This window comes from Lepidochelys olivacea, assembly GCF_965140295.1.
Source record: "Lepidochelys olivacea isolate rLepOli2 genome assembly, chromosome: 18".
Lineage (NCBI taxonomy): Eukaryota > Metazoa > Chordata > Testudines > Cheloniidae > Lepidochelys > Lepidochelys olivacea.
This window is the reverse complement of record NC_140428.1, coordinates 17,265,140-17,286,322: the sequence shown is the minus strand read 5'-3', so window position 1 is coordinate 17,286,322 and position 21,183 is coordinate 17,265,140. Positions and strand designations below refer to the sequence as shown.

At 41.0% G+C, this 21,183-nt stretch overlaps 1 protein-coding gene across 7 annotated transcripts in view; it reads left to right on the top strand.

Annotated features, from left to right (window-relative positions):
- Positions 1-21,183, top strand: part of PRDM2 (PR/SET domain 2) — a gene marked incomplete at its 3' end in the record, with an annotated part of 120,018 nt that overhangs the window by 86,058 nt on the left and 12,777 nt on the right. For 4 of the 7 annotated variants that reach the window (XM_084651387.1, XM_084651388.1, XM_084651386.1 and 1 more), the window contains one exon: positions 744-5,211. In XM_084651387.1, coding sequence (XP_084507513.1) covers positions 744-5,211 — 4,468 coding nt within the window. Of the gene's footprint in view, positions 1-743; positions 5,216-7,446; positions 8,597-8,893; positions 9,027-21,183 lie in introns of those variants that run through there. The other 3 variants (XM_084651390.1, XM_084651389.1, XM_084651391.1) reach the window with 3 other exon arrangements.

Genomic DNA, 21,183 nt, shown 5'->3' with positions numbered 1-21,183 from the left:
GGTATTGATGATGTCTGAAGGCAGGTAGATGAAACTGGCATACAAAGGTGCCTTCAGAGCCAGTTTACTGCAGCAAATGATGCTCATAGTGTATCTGATTCAGAAGAGGGTGGGCTGTGCCTGTGGGGATTCTACAGCTACTCATGAAACAGAATTTAGGGAATGGAAAATAACAAATTGGATCGAATAATGTGTTTTACAATGTGTTTAAAAACACCAAACAAACCCAGATTGGTGTATTATAAACAAAATTTAAAGTAATTTTAGTTTTCAGCCAAATTCTAAAACTTATTTGGCTGACTTCTTAGATGTGTGTCCAGGCAGAGTTCAAATTTAAGGTCTTGTTTCTCTGAGTTTAAAAATGGCGACAAAAGTCAATTAATTTCATCTGATGATTTTTGTTTTAATATCCAGAAATACACAGTGAAATGTACCAACACCCTGCTCTCTTTCTTGGAAAAGGCTTAGCTGGCCACAATGTTAGCAGTAATTCTCAGTTTCTCAGTGTATTGAATTCAGTCCCCTACGTGTTGGTCAAAAAAGTGCAAACAGGAAAATATGAATACAGTTTTTTGTTCTAAGCACTGCATCTTAACAATAGGAAACAGTAGCATACTAGTACTCATAAATATTGAACATATTGGCAGGGGGACACAGGAAATGAAAGGGATTATAATATTGTGGAAAATTTGCTAAATTCACTAATGCTTTTCTTTCTCTTCCTCCTTTTCTTTCTTTCTTAGACTATAAAGAGGAAGATGAAAAGCCATCTGTTTCTGCTGTGCTGTCACTGGAACAAACAGCTGTGATTCAGGAGATGGTAAATCAAGATGTTCTTCCAAAACTAATGATCCCAAGTCCTACCAGTGAGCCACGAACAATGCCTGAAGACAAACCAGGAGCAATAACTTGTGGATCAGATGATTTGGAAGATGAGGAGGAGGAGGAGGAAGATGAGGAGGAGGAGGAGGAAGATGAGGAAGATGAGGAGGAGGAGGAGGAGGAAGATGCTAATTTACCTGAAGAAAGTTCTGGAAAAGAGCCTACAGCAGTGTGTGAAGAAAAGCTAGACTCTATGGAGGAACAAAACAGCATATCGGAAGAATCTCCAGAGAACTCCCCGAAGAAAACACCTGTTGTAAAAATTCCTAAAGCAAAAGGTGTATCTAATGGTGACCTCCAGGAAACATTTATGTTTCCCTGTCAGCATTGTGAGAGGAAGTTTACAACAAAGCAAGGACTTGAACGCCACATGCATATTCATATATCTAGTGTCAATCATGCTTTCAAATGCCGATACTGTGGGAAAGCCTTTGGCACTCAAATTAACCGGCGAAGGCATGAACGGCGTCATGAAGCAGGGCCAAAAAGGAAACCATTCTTAACACTAACTTCGGCCCCGCAGTCTGATGTTGCTGATGGACGGACATTTGCAGATGATGGTCTTAAAGATGAAGTCAACGTTTCCAATCTTGTGCAAGACTTCACAGTCTTGGATTCTGAGAAGGTCTCCCAAGAAATGTCAAATTCTACCTTTGTTGAGGAGAACAAGGAACCCAAAGAATTGCATCCTTGCAAATATTGTAAAAAAGTTTTTGGAACTCATACTAACATGCGTAGGCACCAGCGTAGGGTTCATGAGCGTCATCTTATTCCCAAAGGTGTCAGGAGAAAAGGATTCATTCTTGAGGAACCACAACTTCAAATTGAGCAGGCCCAACCAGCCCAGAGCGTGTATATAGCAAGTACAGAATTAGAAGAGGATGGTGAAGCAGATGACATATATATTATGGATATTTCTAGCAATATCTCAGAAAATTTAAATTACTATATTGATGGTAAAATTCAGTCCAACAGTAGCACTAGCAATTGTGATGTGATTGAGATGGAATCCAATCCTGCAGATCTGTATGGAATAAATTGTTTACTTAGTCCAGTCACAGTGGAAATTTCTCAAAATTTAAAGTCTACACAAACACACATCACTGATCTTCCTAAGGAGCCTTCTAGCGGTGGAAGCAATGAATCCAAAAAGAGGAGGACTGCCAGCCCTCCTCTTTTACCTAAAATAAAAACTGAAATAGATCCAGAACCTATAACTCCTTCATGTTCGTTAAGTCTTCCTCTTAGCATTTCAACAGCTGAGAGCTTACCTTTTCATAAAGAAAAAAGTGTTTATTTGTCGTCCAAGTTAAAACAACTTCTTCAGACACAAGATAGTAATAAGATAACTCCAGCAGCAGCAGCAACTGAAATCCCTAAATTAGGTCCTTCTGCTACATCTTCACCCATTTTGCCTTCAGTATCTAGTAGGTTTAAAAGGAGAACCAGCTCTCCTCCCAGTTCTCCACAGCACAGTCCTGCGCTTCGAGACTTCAGCAAACAAGGTGATGGAAAAACCATGTGGAATGATACAGTTCTAGGTTCAAAGATGCCAAAATTAGAAAGTCACAGCAACTCACCTGCATGGAGCTTATGTGGAAGGGAGGAAAGACAGACTATGAGTCCTCTGTGCTTTGAAGACTATAAAATATCTAAGGAATGGACAACAACTCCAACTTTTGGTAGTGTGTGCAACCAGCAGCCACTGGATTTATCTAGTGGTGTAAAACAAAGGTCTGATGTCAAAAGCAAGACTCAGGTTCCTTGGGAATCAGTGTTGGATCTAAGTGTGAATAAGAAGCCATATAATGACACTGAAGTTAAGGAATACAAAGAAAATAATTCAGTGCAGCCAGCATGTAGTGGTATTAAAAAGAAGAAACCAACCACATGCATGTTACAAAAAGTTCTGCTGAATGAATATAACGGAACGGATGTAGCTACTGAAAGCACACCAGATTTGACTTTGAATAGAAGCCCAAGTCCATGTAAATCAGCAGTACCCCAGCCAGAAACTGAAGTTGATCGTGGTCTGTCAGCACCTACCGTTGAGTCCCCTTCTCATAGTTCCTCTGCTTCCCCTTTGCCTCAAACATCTGCTATATCCTCCTCATGTCAGTTGCCCCCTCTTCTAACGCCAACAAATCCTTCCTCCCCACCACCCTGTCCTCCTCTATTAACACTTGCTATGCCACCCCCTCCACTCCTTCCTACTATTCCTTTACCACTTCCAGATGCCTCTGCCAGTGTCACTCCCAGTCCGTGCCCATCACCACTCTGTAACACTGCTACACAGTCCCCACTTCCAGTCCTTTCACCTACAGTATCTCCTTCTCCATCCCCTGTTCCTTCTGTTGAACTTTTTACTACTGCATCACCTGGTCCTCCAAACCTCTCCTCCTCCTCCTCGTCCTCCTCGTCCTCATCATCGTCCTCATCTTCCTCCTCTTTCTCCTCGTCGTCGTCCTCGTCCTCCTCTTCTTCCTCTTGCTCTTCCTCTTCCTCTTTCTCATCTCCTTCTCCTCCTCCTCTTTCAGTAGTTTCTTCAGTTGTTTCCCCTGCTGATAATCTGGAAAGTACTCTCCCCATAATAGCTTTTAAACAAGAGGAAATGGAAAGTGAGCACCTGAAGCCAAGAGGCGATCCAGAGACTTCAAGTGAAGCAGATGTAGTTCAGGAAACGTTCAGTAAAAGCTTTGTGTGCAATGTCTGTGAATCACCTTTTCTTTCTATTAAAGACCTAACTAAGCATTTATCTGTTCATGCTGAAGAATGGCCCTTCAAATGTGAATTCTGCGTACAGCTATTTAGAGAGAAAACTGACTTGTCAGAACATCGCTTTTTGCTTCATGGAGTAGGAAATATCTTTGTATGCTCAGTCTGTAAAAAGGAATTTGCCTTTTTGTGCAATTTGCAACAACATCAGCGAGATCTCCATCCAGACAAAGAATGCACACATCATGAGTTTGAAAGTGGGACTCTAAGACCCCAGAATTTTACAGATCCCAGTAAGGCAAATGTAGAACATATGCAAAGCCTACCAGAAGTTTCCTTAGAACCCTCAAAAGAAGAGGAGGAAGATCTAAATGACTCCTCTGAAGAGCTTTATACTACCATAAAAATAATGGCTTCGGGAGTAAAGTCAAAAGATCCAGATGTTCGTTTGGGCCTCAATCAACACTATCCGAGCTTTAAACCACCTCCATTTCAGTATCACCACCGAAATCCTATGGGTATTGGAGCCACTGCTACAAATTTCACTACCCATAATATTCCACAGACCTTTACTACTGCCATTCGTTGTACAAAATGTGGGAAAAGCGTTGATAACATGCCTGAATTACACAAACACATCTTGGCATGTGCCTCTGCCAGTGACAAAAAGAGATACACACCCAAAAAAAATCCAGTACCACTGAAGCAGACTGTGCAGCCTAAAAATGGCATGGTCATTATAGCTGGCACTGGAAAAAATACCTTCAGACGAATGGGACAACCTAAAAGACTTAATTTCAATGTTGAGATTAGCAAAATGTCTTCTAATAAGCTAAAACTAAGTGCATTGAAGAAGAAAAATCAGCTTGTCCAGAAAGCCATCTTGCAAAAAAATAAATCTGCACAGCAGAAGGCAGACTTGAAAAACAGTGTATCGGAGTCAGACTCTCACATCTGCCCCTACTGTAATAGAGAATTCACTTACATTGGAAGTTTGAACAAACATGCATCTTACAGCTGTCCCAAAAAACCCATCTCCCCTTCCTCTAAAAAAAATGCATCCAAAAAAAGTGGGAGCTTCTCATCATCTGCAAGTGGCGATAAAGGCAACAACCAGCGCAGACGGACGGCAGATGCGGAGATCAAAATGCAGAGTATGCAGGCTCACTTGGGCAAGACGAGAGCACGAACCTCAGGACCTGTGCAGATTCAGCTGCCTACTGCATCCTTCAAATCAAAGCAAAATGTAAAATTCATACCTCCAATTAGATCCAAAAAGCCAAGTCCCTCTTCAGTGTTAAGGAACTCCAGCCCTGTAAGAGTGGCCAAAATGACTCACATTGAGGGAAAAAAAACTAAAGTGGTGGCCAAGAATAATTCTGGAATCTCAAGCAAAACATCCCGGAAACTGCATGTCAGAATACAAAAGAATAAAGCTGTTTTGCCAAGTAAGTCTGCCGTGGCAAACAAGAAAAAGGCAGATAGGTTCAGTGTAAAATCTAGAGAGAGGGTTGGAGGACCTATCACTCGGAGCTTACAGCAGGCAGCTAATGCAGACACAATAGAAAACAAGAGAGAAGAGAGCAGTACAAAACAAGAACTAAAAGACTTCAGGTAAGCTTTTAGCTTCAAGTTTGACTAAAACAGCAACACGTTGCATGTGGGCTTTCCAGTTCCCTGGTCTTTTTAGAATTTTTCTCAAATTTAAGGTAAAGAAGGTTGAGCTTTGCAAAACTTGCAGCAGGATCTGTTGCTCAGTCATGCTGAGCTACATTGCACATATTTCATTATCTCTGTATTTTGTCAAATGACATCATGAAATATCATCCACAGAAGGATGGAGCAAACCGAATTGGAAAGCCTGGCAAACATATTTAACAAAATTTGTATGTCATTGGATAACATGACCTTGCTACAGCATATAATGTGCAGTCAAACACAGTAATCATTGATTTAATACATAGTGGTTCTGTATGTTCAGAATCATGACTGAATTCCTCAACTATTTACCTAAATATTTTGGTTCAGCTATTGTTTAAGTATTGCCTTCATAACAGATAGAATAATACAAGAATATAATCAAAAAATAAATGCAGAGATAGTAACAATACAGTTATTGGTCAAAATCTGTTAACTACTTGCCCCAGTATATAATTAAGGGCAAAATGCTCTACTCCACTTTTAGCTACCGATACGAATGGAAAACCTTCTCATCAGGCCCAAAATTTGTCAGCAAGTTGAGCCTGAGCAGAAGCATTATCTCCCTTATCCTCCACAAAGCATAGCAGAAACCTCTCAGAAAATTTTTGGGAGAATGGCTAACTCAGGCTTCCCAACTCTACACAGCATTTTCTGCCAGCAAACCAGCGGAGAAATCCTGGGTGGAAATTCTTTTGGCTTCCTGGTCCAAACCTCTCAATCCCTCCAAAGGAGTTGTGACGTGGGTATTGACAGGGATTCAAGGTCAATGTGATGACTTAGGGACTCCCCGGCATATTGGGAACATAGGTCCTAGGCATATTGCACAAGGGTCTAGCCCTCTGCATAGGTGCTTCTGAGATAATTGGGAATTCTTGTGTGTCTAGGGATATCCATAGTTTGGGAGATCTCCTATCCTTTAATGCTGTTGAGCCCCTTCCATCCTGGAATGGATAATGTGGTGGCATATTTACAACCTCAAGGCCACTGAGTTTTCCTGCTCAATACTTCTTCAATTCTTTTAGCAGTGCCTCCCTCTTTGAGTGATTTATAGTAAACATCAGATGTGATGGACAGATTTAACTGCCTGATTTTATATTTTTTCTTGCCAAATTAACTGTTCCAAAACTCATATAGGGGAGAGAGCTGTCTGTTGTTGTTGTTCTGGTTGCAGTACAGTGCTTGTGATTAAACAATAATGCAGGCCTTTCATTTTTAATGATCCTTTGGAGGAAATACTTTGTCTAAAAGTACAGGTTTCAACACAGGCGCATTATTCCAGTGGGCTAAAGGGGAAATAGTCTCCAGTTACTTTGAACTATAAACAAAATCAATACACACACACAAGAAAGAGAAGCAGAAAAAAGGTTTTGAATTTTTGTCAGCCAGTAATACAGAAAAATGTCTTCAAAGAGCAAGAGAAACCAGCTAGCCCTAATTATCTCACAACATCAATGTCTCTGTATTACAGTACTTGCCTCAAAATCAGTTGCTGTCTTGCAGAGCTGTCTGTAAAACTGTTGTTAGTAACCAAGGATTTTGCGTGAGACATTATACTGGAAATCAGTAGAATTTGGAGCCAGAGATGTATATCTTGATTAGCTATTTAATAATAGATCACATTGAAAAAAAGTGATCCTTTGCACGCACAGAAGTTGTTTCAAAGTGTTCACGGCATGAATAAGGATTTACATAGAGACAGCTTTGACATTCTGTCTCAAGTATTATACATTTCCCATTGCAGCTCGCATTGTTGGCTGGTCTTAAGGATAGTTCAGCTAAAAAGGAAGTTTGCTGTTTTGTTTTAGGAATATGCCATTTAAATTCATAAACCTGGATTTTATTTGCCTGCTTATCCTTGATATTTATGTCAAGAATCAAGGGTTTCTTGCCCTAATACTTTAATTGATGCCATACACACCAGGCATCAGTCGGCAAACTTTGATTCTGTTCTGCACGCAAACATTTGTTTTTTCCAGGAAATCTTAATTAAGTATTTTTCAAAACCATCTGCTTCACTAAGCAATTGTTTGTCTTCAAGTCTACTTCTCACACTTTGGTTTGTGTTTTCTTTGGAAGCATATTCAGTTCATAAGCAGCTTATACTATTATTTTTGTCATTTATCTTCAGTTTTTTTTCTTATTTTCTAGGAACCTCCTGTAAAAACAAAACAAAATTCCCTAAATGCTCAATTTAGGATAAGCACTACGACAATGGATGTGAAATCCACCAAGCTTGCGAAACCAGCTGAAACTGACTCACAATCATAAAATGCAGCTGATTGCCTGCAGGCTTCTTGCTCTGATGTTTAGTGTCAGGCATGTTTTCTTCATTGGTGCCTGATACACATGCTGGGCTACAGGATGTTTTAGATACAAAGAGAAGGGTACTATTAATAATAAATAAAAGAAGGAAACAATATGGGCTAAACTGAACAGAATCTGCTGCCACTGAACTGATAGCTCAGATTTCTGGTTTTGCCCATATCTTGGTGAATGGCATGCAAAAAGACATTTCAGCTTAAACTTTGCAAAGCAGGTTCCTGTTTTATCAATAGTTCGTTGTAGAGTCAGGGACGACAAATGTTGCTGCACTCAAAGTATTTTTGTCATGTATTGAGTCTCCTGAAGCTTTTCTTTTAAATTAACTAGTAGAGAGGACAGAATTTTCTCCTTCCACCCCCACTTTTTTGTTTTTAAGTCTTTTAGATGCCCTGCATAGATGTGGGAAAAACCAGGTTTGGACATTTTATGAATTTCCCAATCTCCTATTTATACATGCAAATAAAACTTTCTTCCTATAGAAATGAAATACTGGCACCAATTTCTGAATTCCATATAATTGGACACCGTGTACTATTTTATTAATAAACAGGCCAGAAACGGGGCTGTGTAGGTGTATATTTTGAAAGATAAATGTATAATAAAATTACTGTAAAAGGTCTGACACCTCATTATCTAATAACTTAAAAGCAACAAATTGACCTACTGCTCATAAAGAGCTTTTCATGGAAATATCATTTCTCGTGCATTTATACACCCTGCCGGATTAATGATTCAGTTGATGGAAAGCAGCTAGTTTCATTATGCACCCTCCCTCTTCCCCTTCCCCCTCCCCCCTTGACTTAACAAGTAATCTACCTCTTAAAATTTGTAGTTTAATACTTGTTTGGTGAATTTGTGCCACTTTCACTTTCACTATCATTCCCATTTTGTTACATTTCTGTTATGGGGACTTTATGTTGAAATATTGTATAAAGCATTTGTAGCAAGTTTAAAAAAAATAAAATATTTAAAATTATTTAAATTGTTTTGGACACTTCAATTGTATTATATGTGATTTACATTTTACATTAATTTCTTTTTTGTTTTTGATTTGGGTTGTTAATCTGGAGAGTGTGCCTGTATTAAAGTTTGCTGTTAGTTATATTTTCTTTTGTTGGAGAGTGATATAAAGACTATTCTAATGAAAATATTAAAAATTACAATTTGACATACAAATGGGGTTGTCCTTGCTTTTAAACATTTTAGCCTTGTTGGATATATTTAAAGTGCAGGCAAGCAAATGAAGAGAGGTTTTGTTTTGTTTTTCCTCCAGCATGAAATAAACCTTGGATATCTCTCAGATGTATAAGATCTCTCTGCCGTTGCAAGCACTTAATGACCAGCTAGATGGGACTACCGTGGTACATTTTATATAACTGTAACCAATAAAGTAAACTTTTTAAGAACTTGTGAAAAACTTGCTTTTTGTACCTAAATGTGGACTGTGAGGAAAAACGTCTAGAAGGAATTAAGTAAGCTTGCATCCTTTATATAATAACATAAAGCTCAGCAAAGCAAATACACATAAATCCTTCAGGGGGGTTTGTTGTTGGTTTGGGTAAAATTAATACCTTGAAATAATACCACTAGAAATGCAAGGGCATTAGACTTACGTAATACTCAGTGATCTTTAGATTTTTGTTTTTGTAAGAGGGAAATAAAATATTCCATGTACACAATACTTAAAGTTTATACCCTGATTGTATTCCTAATTTCTGAAATTGTTTATCACAAAAATAAATTTTAAGGCTTATTGAACAATTTGGATTTTTAGAATATTGCATTCCAAAGCAAGGAGGAATTATGACATGCCTGATATCCAAGCTAAAATCTTCCAATAGCATAGCTGTTACAATTTACCAACTTAAGACCTGCCCACATTAGCATGACACTTAGTTTAGTTTATCGTGGTTCAGACTGTAACTGTATTAAGTTAATCTTTATTCACAGACATTTTAGAATATCCATCATTAACACTGCAGGAACAAGTTAATGTTTTACAGTACATGAAAACATAGAACAAGATACCATGTGATATTCTCCCATGATTCCTTTCACTGTGTACACAGACTTGCCATTGAATAATAGGAAATATCCAAAACTGAAGTCTATTACATGACTGCCTATTCAAATAAATACCTTTATTTATTTGAATGAGATTCTCGGATAACTCTGTTTACTTCCTGGTATGAAAGTAAATACCACACTACAAGTATTTATTTTGGAGGCATTGTGCTACCCATACCAGGGGTGCCAGTCAGGAGCAACTGGCATAGTTCTGCAGAAAACCCTGTGAAACACTTCATCTTTTTAACATGTTTAAAATATTCAGGCTGCTCACTCCAGTAGTATTCAATTTTTTTAACCATTTAAAAATTGTAAGGAAAGCAGGGCCAATCTGTGCTAAAGTTCAGTCCCAGTGAGGCTGTTTTTTATGGTGGTTTTCTTCTTGAACATTGTTTTATGCATAAAAACTAATTGCAAATTGTGGATGAGCAAATACTTTTAAAGGCACTTTGTATGTGGCATAATGTGCACTGTAGCTTGATGCCTAGTGTGGTCTAGACACTAGAATGCTGCAGAGACATGCTGTTAGTGTTGGTTACATTAGCAATTGTATAACTGTTCAGTTGAATAGGATGTGACACTTTAAAATGTATAATTGATTATGTTTTGCAATTTTTGGTGATTGAAAATATTTTTATTTATTACTTATGCATAGTGAGTTACATGGCACACTCCAAGAAAATTAAGAAGTGCGAAAGAAGTTTAGAAAAGCATCCTACACGTTACGTTAGATATTAGATTGAGATTTTTAAAAGTTGCCTAGGGACTATAGATCCATTTACCTATTCATTTCCAGTCCTTCTGACACTGGCACTAAAACTTCTCATCAAATGCTTATTTAGTGCTCAGACCACTTTCCCGTTGGCTGTTCACCACGATCTGGCACCTTGGAATCTTTTTCAGCAGTGAGATCAACAATGAATTGGTCCCTGCTCTCCTGGTTTCGATGCTTTGGTAGAAGCTTCCATTGCCATTATATCTTGCGTGTTCTGTGATTGTATCCTTCGCTCTGTAAGGCTCTCAGTCTGGCACCTTTCACAAACACAGAATTCGCACACAACATTTTCCAAAGGGGAAAGTGCGAAATAGGATCCATCTGCATTCCAAAATGAAATCGGATCTTTTGCAAGAGATTACAGGCGTTGCCATTGCTAAAAGAGGTGACAGTAAATAGAATGTGCTCTTCAAAGCAGCTCTTTTCTCCCGGATAAGCAATTTTACATTTACCATTGCATCTCATTTACATAATTGACTACCCTGTGGATATATATAACCATCGCTTTATGATCTAAATATGGATGCAAAAATGAAGGTGGCTGAAATATCTGGACTCAGACAATGAAAGCATTAAGTTCTTCCCTCTTACTGAGAGAATATACCTGACATGTTGGTAAAATGAAGTGAGAGGTATCAGTTTAATATTTAATACATACTCTGGCACTGTAGTCTATCCTTCTATGGAACTAGTGAGCTAGTTGGTCTTTTCCACCTCTTTAACTACTATTGTCTTCTAGACTAGCAGGAGTAGAAGTTAGTCCTATAGACTAGGACTAGTAGTGTAGGGAACAATGCTGCCCTGGCAGGGCTGTGGATTAGCTCTCCTCCTATCTCTAACATCCTTTTGTCAATTGTCGCAGCCAGCCAATTCAGGAAGCTGTTGCAAACACCTTGATTACTCAATGAGAGCTCCTGTCAGTGAAGCTGCCCCATTGGTTGACTGACGTCACAGACAGACCAGGTGATATGACCTGACCTGACTCTGTCCCACAATCCCATGCTGGCTGGGAAAGTCCGGTGTGTCTTCTAAGATACATTTCATGTGTTTGTTCTGAAATGAAGGCTTTGCATATTAACGCCAGTTTCTACTGTTATATTTTGTGTGTCATCTTTTCCCATTGTGAGGCCTTGTTTTAAAGCTGGTGGTCTAATTTGATTATAAAATAGTACTTGGCAGTAAAGACATCTTAAAGGTTCAGACAAACAGCTGTTAATGGTTTTAAAATGTTTATGGGAAATTTTTAATGTATAATTTATCTTTTTAACCATAAAGTACAGAAAGGATTAGTAATTTGCTATCACTTTTGTTTTGTTCCTGGATGAATCTTCCTTAAATATTTGGTGGTCTCTCATTTCCATATTTTATTGAAATTTCCCATTTTATTTTTCATTCCAGATTACTTTTGCAAAAGTGAATTTTCGTTAGATCTGAGATGTAGCCCTCCTCTTTTGATCTTCAGATCTATAGACATTCAGGTACTACAAAAATAGGTGGGACAATAAAACCCCTCAGAGTTACAAATACTTCAGGAATGAAGGTTGTTCCTAACTCTAAACAAAACATTATGGTTGTTTACAATTGAACATTGACTTAATACAGCTTTTAAACTTTACTATGCAGAAGAAAAATGCTGCTTTCCCTTTATTTTTTAGTAGTTCACATTTAACACAGTACTGTACTGTATTTGCTTTTTTTTGCGGGGTGAGGGAGTGTCTCTGCTGTGGTCTGATTATGTACTTCCAGTTCCAAATGAGGTATGTGGTTGACTGGTTCGTTCGTAATTCTGCGGTTCTACTGTATACGAAAACATACATAGAAAAGAATGTATGTATTTTGTATGTTGTTTCAGCCTTTAAGGACCATTCATTTTTTGCCCCCACTAAACACAAGAGAATTGTGTATCCTTCAGACTTGGAGTGGGATAGATGTCTTGATTTTTTTTATTTGTTTTTTGTTTCAGTTCATTTAATAGACATTCCTTTGGGGCGCATGAGCTCATTCTCCAAGATTTTTGCAGATTTATAAATATGACAATGTCAAAAGTCATCTTTTTCTTAGTCCCATTTTTGGTAGATATCAAAAGCTTAATCCTAAAGTGCACCAGAGCTCTGTCAGAGCATCCTGATGATTCTATCCATCATGTAATGGGGCTTGCACACCAGGGAGGGCTAGCTCAGGAATCCTCAGTAGCCTGTTAATAGCAGCTTTAAAGGCCCTACCTGGTACCAACAGAGTGGCCCCAGCAGCCGAAATGGGGGCTATAAACTGATTGGATCTGGCTGTTAGGGAATATCTCCAGTGTAAGGGGTTACATGTGACTCAGAGCTGGTGTAATGGCTGTACGTACCTCTCCAGTTTCCCCCCATGTAGGAGGTACAACTGAGAGGGTGAAATTCACCCTTTCGGAGTGGCCCTACACACCACTTAAACCTAATGTTGAGATCTTAAAAGGGACTTTGTGCATTCCTGTTACTCTAGGGCAAATTGCACCCTGAATGAATAGCTGAAAATATTGGTGGACAAGAAATTATCCAGCCCCTTTTTCAATCCAGCTACACATCATTTGATTTCGTGACCACCTCTGGTATTGAATTTCACATGCTGTGTATTGTGTTGTACGCTCTCTTCAGAAGACACCTATCCCAACTCTCATTACATTCCTAGGATAAAATTCACCAAAATGTTAAGAAGGCTTCACAGAGCTTCCACGCTGAATAAAAGAATCAGTGGGGGAAGGGGGTTTAAATCTTACCAAGGTGTTTATTCTACCAGAAACAAATTAGCGTACTCTTTAGTGTTTATAGTCCTATTCCCTTATTTATTTTAGACCAGTTTTGTTTGTATGTCTGTTAACGGGCCCATCATCATGATTAACCATCGGGTACTTTTATGCTGCATTTTGGTTATTACATGTCTTGTTATCTGCAAGTAGTAATATGCATTGTATAGCCTTACAGTGAGCATGCTTTTAATTTGCATTATTGTGAGCAAGAAAAGATCCATGTTCTTGAATTCATCCCTCTATAATGTAATGAATCTTAAGTAAGTTGTGCATGGGAAAGCTTGTGACAGCCTATTACTTCTGTGTTTGTATTCTCTTAGGTTCCCATACCACACCCATCACTACATATCCGAGCACTTTCCAGAGTCAGCAAATTAAACAGAGAGGGTAGCGTCTGTCAGTTGGAGTTTCCTCTCCATTTCTGTTCGTCTTCATGGGGAAAAATGCATGTATAGTACTTTTTTTAAAGTTAATGCGCTAGGTGGGTGGTGGTGGAGTAGTCAAGTTAAAAATTTCATAATTTGTCTAATAGTATTGGAGCCCCCACCAAGAACAGGGTCTTATTGTGCTAGTTGCTGGACATATGCAGAATAAGACAATCTCTGCCCCCAAAGAGCTTACAATATATAAATAGCCAAGAGAGCGAAAGGGAGGGAGGGTGAACAGGCACAGAGGTGTGAAGTGACTTACCCAAGGTTACACCTGGAGGTCAATGGTAGAACCAGGATTAGAGGCCAAATTCCTGACTCCCCAGGCCAGTGCCCTCTCAATGGCATTTAGGCCAGAGTGGAGTGAAGTTGTAACTTTCAGTTCCTCTGGGGGTGAATTCTACGGCCTTGGATCAGCCTCAAGAAGGTCCCATCTCCGGCACCAGCCCTGAGCTGGGCTAATTGAAAGATCCTGGAGACAGAATTGGCCTTTTAAGTCTCCTTAGCCCAGATCATTTAGCCCTTTGGACAATAACAAAGCAGGGTTCTATGAGACGTCAGTGTATGCGGGGAAGCCCCAGGGCGCTGTGCTTTTGGTAGTCTGTTGCTGAAATTGTGCCATTCCATTCTGCATTAGTTGCAGTTTTCTTATGGCTGATTCAAGCCCAAGTAAACTACACTGCCATAATCCATCTGGGAGGTGATGGCAGGCCTGGGTATTGTGCCACAGTCCTCTAACCAATTAGCAATGGTAAAAGGTGGATGCTGCTAAATGAAAGCCCAGCATCAGCTAAGAGTCCTGAACTGCAGGCTGCTTTGAGCTGTTTGGGTGGCATATAAACCAGTGTACACAGGGAGAAATAACTATTTTACTTTGATACATGTAGTAAAGCAGTCATGACTGGGTTGGCTGGGTTAGCCAGAATACAGTGGGGTAGTCATGGTTCAATTTCCGTAGGAGTTACACAGAGAGAGAGAGAGTGAGTTATGATGCAATTAAATAGAGCAGCAAGTTCCCAGCCTATAGTCCTGTCATGAGCAGACTTGGTTTTGTTGCACTGAGTGGTCCGTTACAAAAATATGTCCCTAAAATATATTCATGCCGAAATTCCCAAGATATGGGCCATCCGCAGCTCCCATTGAGTCAACAGGAGCTGGAAGTGCTCGGCACCTCTGAAAATCAGGCTATCAGCTTGTAAAATGACCTGGAAGAGGAAATGCACCCTAGCTGATAGAGCAATGGATAAGAAGCTGGGATCTTGGGTTCTAATCCCAGCTGCTTAGTTACTGACTCCCTGTGCAACATTGGTAAGTCATTTGACTTTCTGTACCATGGTCTGCTCATTAGGGAAACTAGGTAAAACAGACGATTTCACTGATGACCAGGAGCTGCAACTGACCTGACTTTTGCATGGTAAGTAAATTGTAAAATGCAGGATGTATTAGAGAATTAGAATTAAAGTCTTGGAAGTAGTATAAAATTTTACAGCACAACTGAAAAAATAAGAGTCCCTAGACTTTATAATAAAGCAAAACCATGCATTAATGCCGAAGTACTTGGGATCACCAATGTCCTGTATTCTAAGAAAAGATTAATGCTTATTAAACAAATTTTTTTTAGTAGGATATTACGGCCAATGTTTTTGAGCCTTCAGCTGGGATTTTCAAAAGCACCTGAGTGTTAGGTGCTCAAATCCCATTGACATTCAGTGGGAGTTGGGAGCCTGATTTTAGACTCCTTTGTAAATCCCAGTCTGAGTATTAACTCTGCCCACATTAGGGGGGTGCCTTGATTTAACCTGTGTATAGACTAGTAAATAGATCCCTTTATAAATTCCAGCCTCAGTACCTAAAATTAGGCCTCTAACTCCATATTTATGCCCCTGTACAGAAAAGCTGTGTGCCTACACTTGCCATTGAAGTCCACGGGGCCTGCAGAAGCTGAGCACCTTTGAAACTCTGGCCACATCTATTAAGGTGCCCAAATATTGTTTTTTTGTTTCAATTTTAATAAAAAAGATGCGTATACAAAGCTCTAAGTCAGAGATGGGCAACCGGCAATCCAGCAGCTGCATCAGGTCTGCCGCAGCCCAGCTCAGGGCAGGGGAGCTGGTAGCACCAGGGCCGGGAGCGGGTTGGGTGTTAGGGTGGAGGGGCGGCCTGGGTGCAAACACGGGCATTCCATGATGCTGTGGTGAGAGCCAACAGTCTGAAGCAGGGGGCCAGGCCCAGCTTGCTCTCCAACCACCCTGTTCTGGAACCTTCCGCCCCTCAGAGGCAGGACTTGTCCCAACCCCAGCCCCACCCAGGCTTGTGTCATCCCCCTGGGAGGACCCACCCCCAACACACACCCCAGCTTGCTAGAAGATGTTAGAGGATTTTGTGGTCCTCTACTGCCTTATAGCTGTCCATCTCTGCTCTAGGTATCTTAATACATAATTAATACAGCAAAATCCCAACATTAAAGTACTCAAAAAGGGAACTCTTCTGGCTTACTATCTATTTTTTTTTAAAAAAGCTTCCACCTACTGAGACGCATACTCTACCCTCTCCAAAACCCTGTTCAACAGATGTCTTTTGCAGCCTGCCTGGAAAGTCACCAGATTTGGGCTATTTTTCAGATTTATATGATTAAAGAGCCTAAATTTAGGCACACAGATTTGGAAATATTTGTCAATGTCAAGTAACTTCTTCCAGTTGCTTAAATTTGAAGGGCATTTTACTGTCTTGTAATGTTGCCCAGTGCGGTGGGGGCCCGGGAAGAAAGCACATACTTCTGGATTTTACTGATTATCTGGACTCGTTAAATATGGAGAGCGTATTCAGTGTGGCATTCATCAATGTCAAGTTATTTAATGATCCTTCCTAAATTCAGGGGAAAACCTCTCTCACTGAGGTCACTTATCAGTTGTTGCTCTCATTGATCAGAAATCATCCCAGGGGTTGGCTAAATGATTTGGACTCTTGAACAGCCTGATGAATATATGAGTTCAGTTGGAAGTAGATGGATTTGTCATTTCAGAGTAAATTCCTGGAATAATTGCATGCAATCTATTCATAAAACTGTCTAGGGAATAATACACATGGTCTGAAATGAAATATGAGGAAATAAATCTTTTTAAAGGGATTCTAGCAATGATATAAACCATGTTTCATGCATGTGCTAGTAATCATCTATATAATTGATCATGATATGAAAAGCAAATGCGTTTTTACTTCTGGTGTTTTAACTTTAACTTCGGGGAAAGTTCTGTGGGCTGTGTTATACATAAAGTCAGACTAGATGATCAAATGATCCCTTGTATGAGCTAAAGTCTTCTGACCTTCTATTTCTAAAATGCTTGGGGTTTTTGGCATGTGCGTATGGTCTAAACAGTACGCCATCACTCTGATACGAGGGATGGAAGAGCATGGTCTTCAGCTGTATACCATCTAATGGCTCCATTATCCCTATATGATATGAATGAGTGATTCTCAGATTGTTTATATTGTGAAGCATTTAATATAATAGAGGTGGGGCCATAGGTGCTGACTTCCTCTCCACCTGAGCGATGCTTGACCTCTGCCCCAGGCCCTGCCCCCCACTCCACCGCTTACCCCAAGGCCTCCCTGCCCCACCTCTTCCCATCCTCTTTCCACCTCCTCCCAGAGTGTGCCCCTTCCCAGTTCTTCCCCCTCCTTAGCACCTCCTGCATGCCACAAAACAAGTGATACACGGTGGATGGAGGCGCTGGGAGGGAGAGGGAGGAATTGATTGGCAGGGCTGCTGGCTGGCAGGAGGTGCTGAGGGGGAGCTGGCTGCCAGTGGGTGCTAAGCACCGGCTAACTTTTTTCTGTGCGTGCTCCAGGGCTGGAGCACCCACAGAGTCAGCACCTATGGGTGGGGCTGGGAGCTCTACCTATTATTCAAGTTTCTCAACACTTCCCATTAAAAGATGCTGTTTTCAGTTGCTTATAGCTTTGCCCAACTTTAACTATTTGGGCTGGAATTTTCCATGCCGGTTGTCTGTCTCAAGCTGAAATCGTGGTTCGTTTTTTGAGAGGGGAGTGGGGGGAATTTCAGCCAAAATAGTTCAGCCATTTCCAAGAGCAAGACCAGGGGAAAGTATGGAAAAGTGTGCTGTTTTGCTCTTGTTAAAAAGTACTTAAGACCTTATCTTTGAACAGGTGTAGCACTCCCCATTCTCTGGAGCAGGGACTTGAAATTTGGCAGAGGGCGTGGCCGTTTTGTCAGAGATGTGCCTTTTTGCCATCCCCAAGAAAAACCACCTGGTTTTGACCAAGTCCTAATCAATTGCAAACTGTGGTTTCTGTCCAAGGCTCAATAGAGACATGCTAGAGCTTAGCAGAGAACATCTCCCGAGTGGGAGAGCTCCGTGTGGTGGTTTTAAAGGTTCCATCCTTGTTTATGACCCATGTGGGTGTCAATAGGATGCCATTTCTGTTTTTTCAGTTTTGCTTTTTTTAAAACCTGGGAAATGACACACAAACACCCCTTCTGGTAAAAGAAGGTTATTAAGGTTGCACAGTCAAGCATTCAAAAGTCAGGAAATGCCAGAATTAAAGTTGCCCGTGTAACCTTAACTTGGCCCCTTTGTACATGAACATTATTGTAGCCTTTAATTACGTGATCACACATTATTTTTCCTCAGGACCCTTGCTGTAGTGGATGCACAGAGTAGGGACCTGCTCTGGGGATGAATCAGGGCATGTGGTGAAGGAAACTGTAGGCCCCCTGGTTCTGTGTTGCAGACACTGGGTGGCGTGTATGTAATGTAGTGATTGAGGCAGAGGGTTGCAGGAAGAGAAAATGGATGGTCTCAGGGCTAAGACAGGAGAAGGCTTCGTCGGAGTACTGGGCTCTGTTCCTGCTTCTGCCACGTAGTTCCTGTGTGATGCTGGGGAAATCACTTAAATCAGACTTTGCAGAGATGGTTGCTAACTCTTGGTATTTTCCATTGAATGCATCTGATGAAGTGAGTTGTAGCTCACGAAAGCTTTTGCTCAAATAAATTTGTTAGTCTCTAAGGTGCCACAAGTACTCCTTTTTGTTTCTGTTTCTCATTTCCCTCAATGCCCAAAACTGAGACATGGGGTCTGAGTTACAGAAGTGCTGAGCGTACACAGTTGTGACTGAAGTCTATGGGAGCAGTGCTTAAAAAAAAACAAAACCCAACATTCTATTATAATGCAATGAAATCTGAAAAATCACGTCTTAGGTGTCTCAAATTGAGCACCCCCAATTAATGACATCTTTGGACCTTAATTTTTCTGTGCTTCCTTTCCTCATCTGTAAACTGGAGATAATACCCCCTCACCTCCCAGGGTGTGGTGAAGATTAATTGGTGTTTGTGAAGAACTTATACTATAGTGATCAGCCCCATAGAGCAACTCAACAGGCAGTTCACAAGTCTGTCTCCAGAGCTGGGTTTGTATATTGAACTGTAAATAAGGCCTAGGGCCACACATTGAACAATGGGGTTAAAAAGAAAATACTGAATAGCATCTCATTAAATGAACGCAGTCCGGTCTGTGTGCTGAATGTGGCAGTGATCTGTGGGGGGAAAAGTGTGTAACCATGCATGACCATTTCTTAATGCAGATGCACCCAGGGGCCAAGTTAAGGTTGCATGGGCAACCTTAATTCTGGCATTTCCTAACTTTGGAGTGCTTGATTTTTGCAACCTTCATACAGTAGTCTTTTAACAGTTTTTTTGTGTGTAATCAATATCAAAGCAATGCAGAGAGACTTGGACAGATCAAAGCCCCTTTGTGCTGGAAACTCTTCAAACATACGGTCCCTGCCTGGAAGAGCTGACAATCTATACAGATTATTAGACAGACAAAGTATGGGTGGGGAAACAGAGGTGCAGAGAGCTGATGTGACTTGTCCAAGGTCACACAGCGGGTCCTTGGCAGAGCCAGGTCTCCTGATTCTCAGTCCACTGGACCATCCTATCTCTCCAAGATAAGAGATCCCTCTTGGGAGTAGGTTTCAGAGGAGTAGCTGTGTATGCCTCATTGTTTTTGCTCTCAGGAGTAGCTCCCCTTCCAAAACCCCTTTCCCACCTTCCCTGCATCATCTTTACTGTTACATTACATGAAATAGCAATATTAGGATAATAAGGGAGATAAAAATGACAATAAATTCACCATCATCTGATGGATGTGGCAGCTGGAATAGGTACCCCCGTGCTATTTTTCCTCTGGGAGTAGAAATTTATATTTATTAGTACTGAATCTTCTCTCTCCCTGCTGCTCCCTCTAGATCATGTTGCGGTTTGTCTTGTCACTCCTTGGTTGAGTTTACGTCAAAGAACAGCACGAAGCAACCAGTCAAGTAAATGCACAGAAGTACTTGATTTCTTGGGTTAGGTTGAAAAAAAACAGCACACCCATATCTAGAAGACTGACAGATGCTTTTCCATAGTGACAACAGCAAGTTGTTTTGCAGATGGTAGTTTGAGAACCGGCGACAAGCCTTTCAAAATAGGCATAGCACCTCATGCTGCGTGATCCTTTTAAGTTTCATAATCCAAGCAGGGCTGGCTGAGTCATTACTTGGATCCAAGAACTGCCAAGGAGCTGTGAGAAGTGGCGTTGGTTGATTCAGCAGGTGACACTCCATTTTTCTGAGTCGTTCTTGGCCCGGTGCCCAGGCAGAGTGCTAGATGGCATTGTGCTTTTGGAGCAGTGCCACCTTTCAGATGAGATGAAAAACAGGCTTTGACCACTTGTCACTATGCCACTTAAGAAGAGTGAGAGGGTTAATCCTGGTACCAGGGCCCAATTCAAGGTAAAGCACAGAGTCTACATCGGTTCCTTCTGCAGTTTTATTTGGATACGTTTCCTTTCGTGTCAGAACCTGTTGCTCTGCATAGGCAGGGCACATACTATAGAAGTGAGAGTCACCGTACCCTGAAGGGAAAACTCGCATCCAGGGGAGGATAGGCGGTGTTTTCATTGTTGCTCTCCCCACACGGGTTCTGCTGGGGAGAAAGAAGCTTTACTCCTCAGGAAGCCCTGCCAGTGGAGGCTGCTGTCGGGATGAGCTGAATCGATGCATCTCCCAGTTGCCCTGGCTATATCCTATCCATTGGAGGGAAGATTGTAGGCACCTTGTATGGCTCTCTTGTCCTTTCTTAGGGCATTTACTCCAGCAGGAGCTGGTGTAGCTGCCTCTTGGCAAATCCAGCCTGCTGGGTTTAACGGAGGCCATACCTACACTGTGGGCACTACCGTGGCACAGGAGCTGCAGCTCCATAGCATAGACGCCCCCTACAGCAAGGGAAGGGGTTTTTCTATCGCTGGAGGTAATCGGCCTCTCCGAGGCAGTAGCAAGGTTCAGCAGAAGACCTAGCTGCATCTACAGCAGCGACTAGGTTGGCATAGCTGTCGTGCTCAGGGTGTGAATTTCTCTACCCCAGGCCTCCGTTTGAGTAGCGGTTATGCTGCTATTTCAGTGTATTGCAGGGTTCAGATTTGATTGTGTTTTGCTTGGGCGCAAG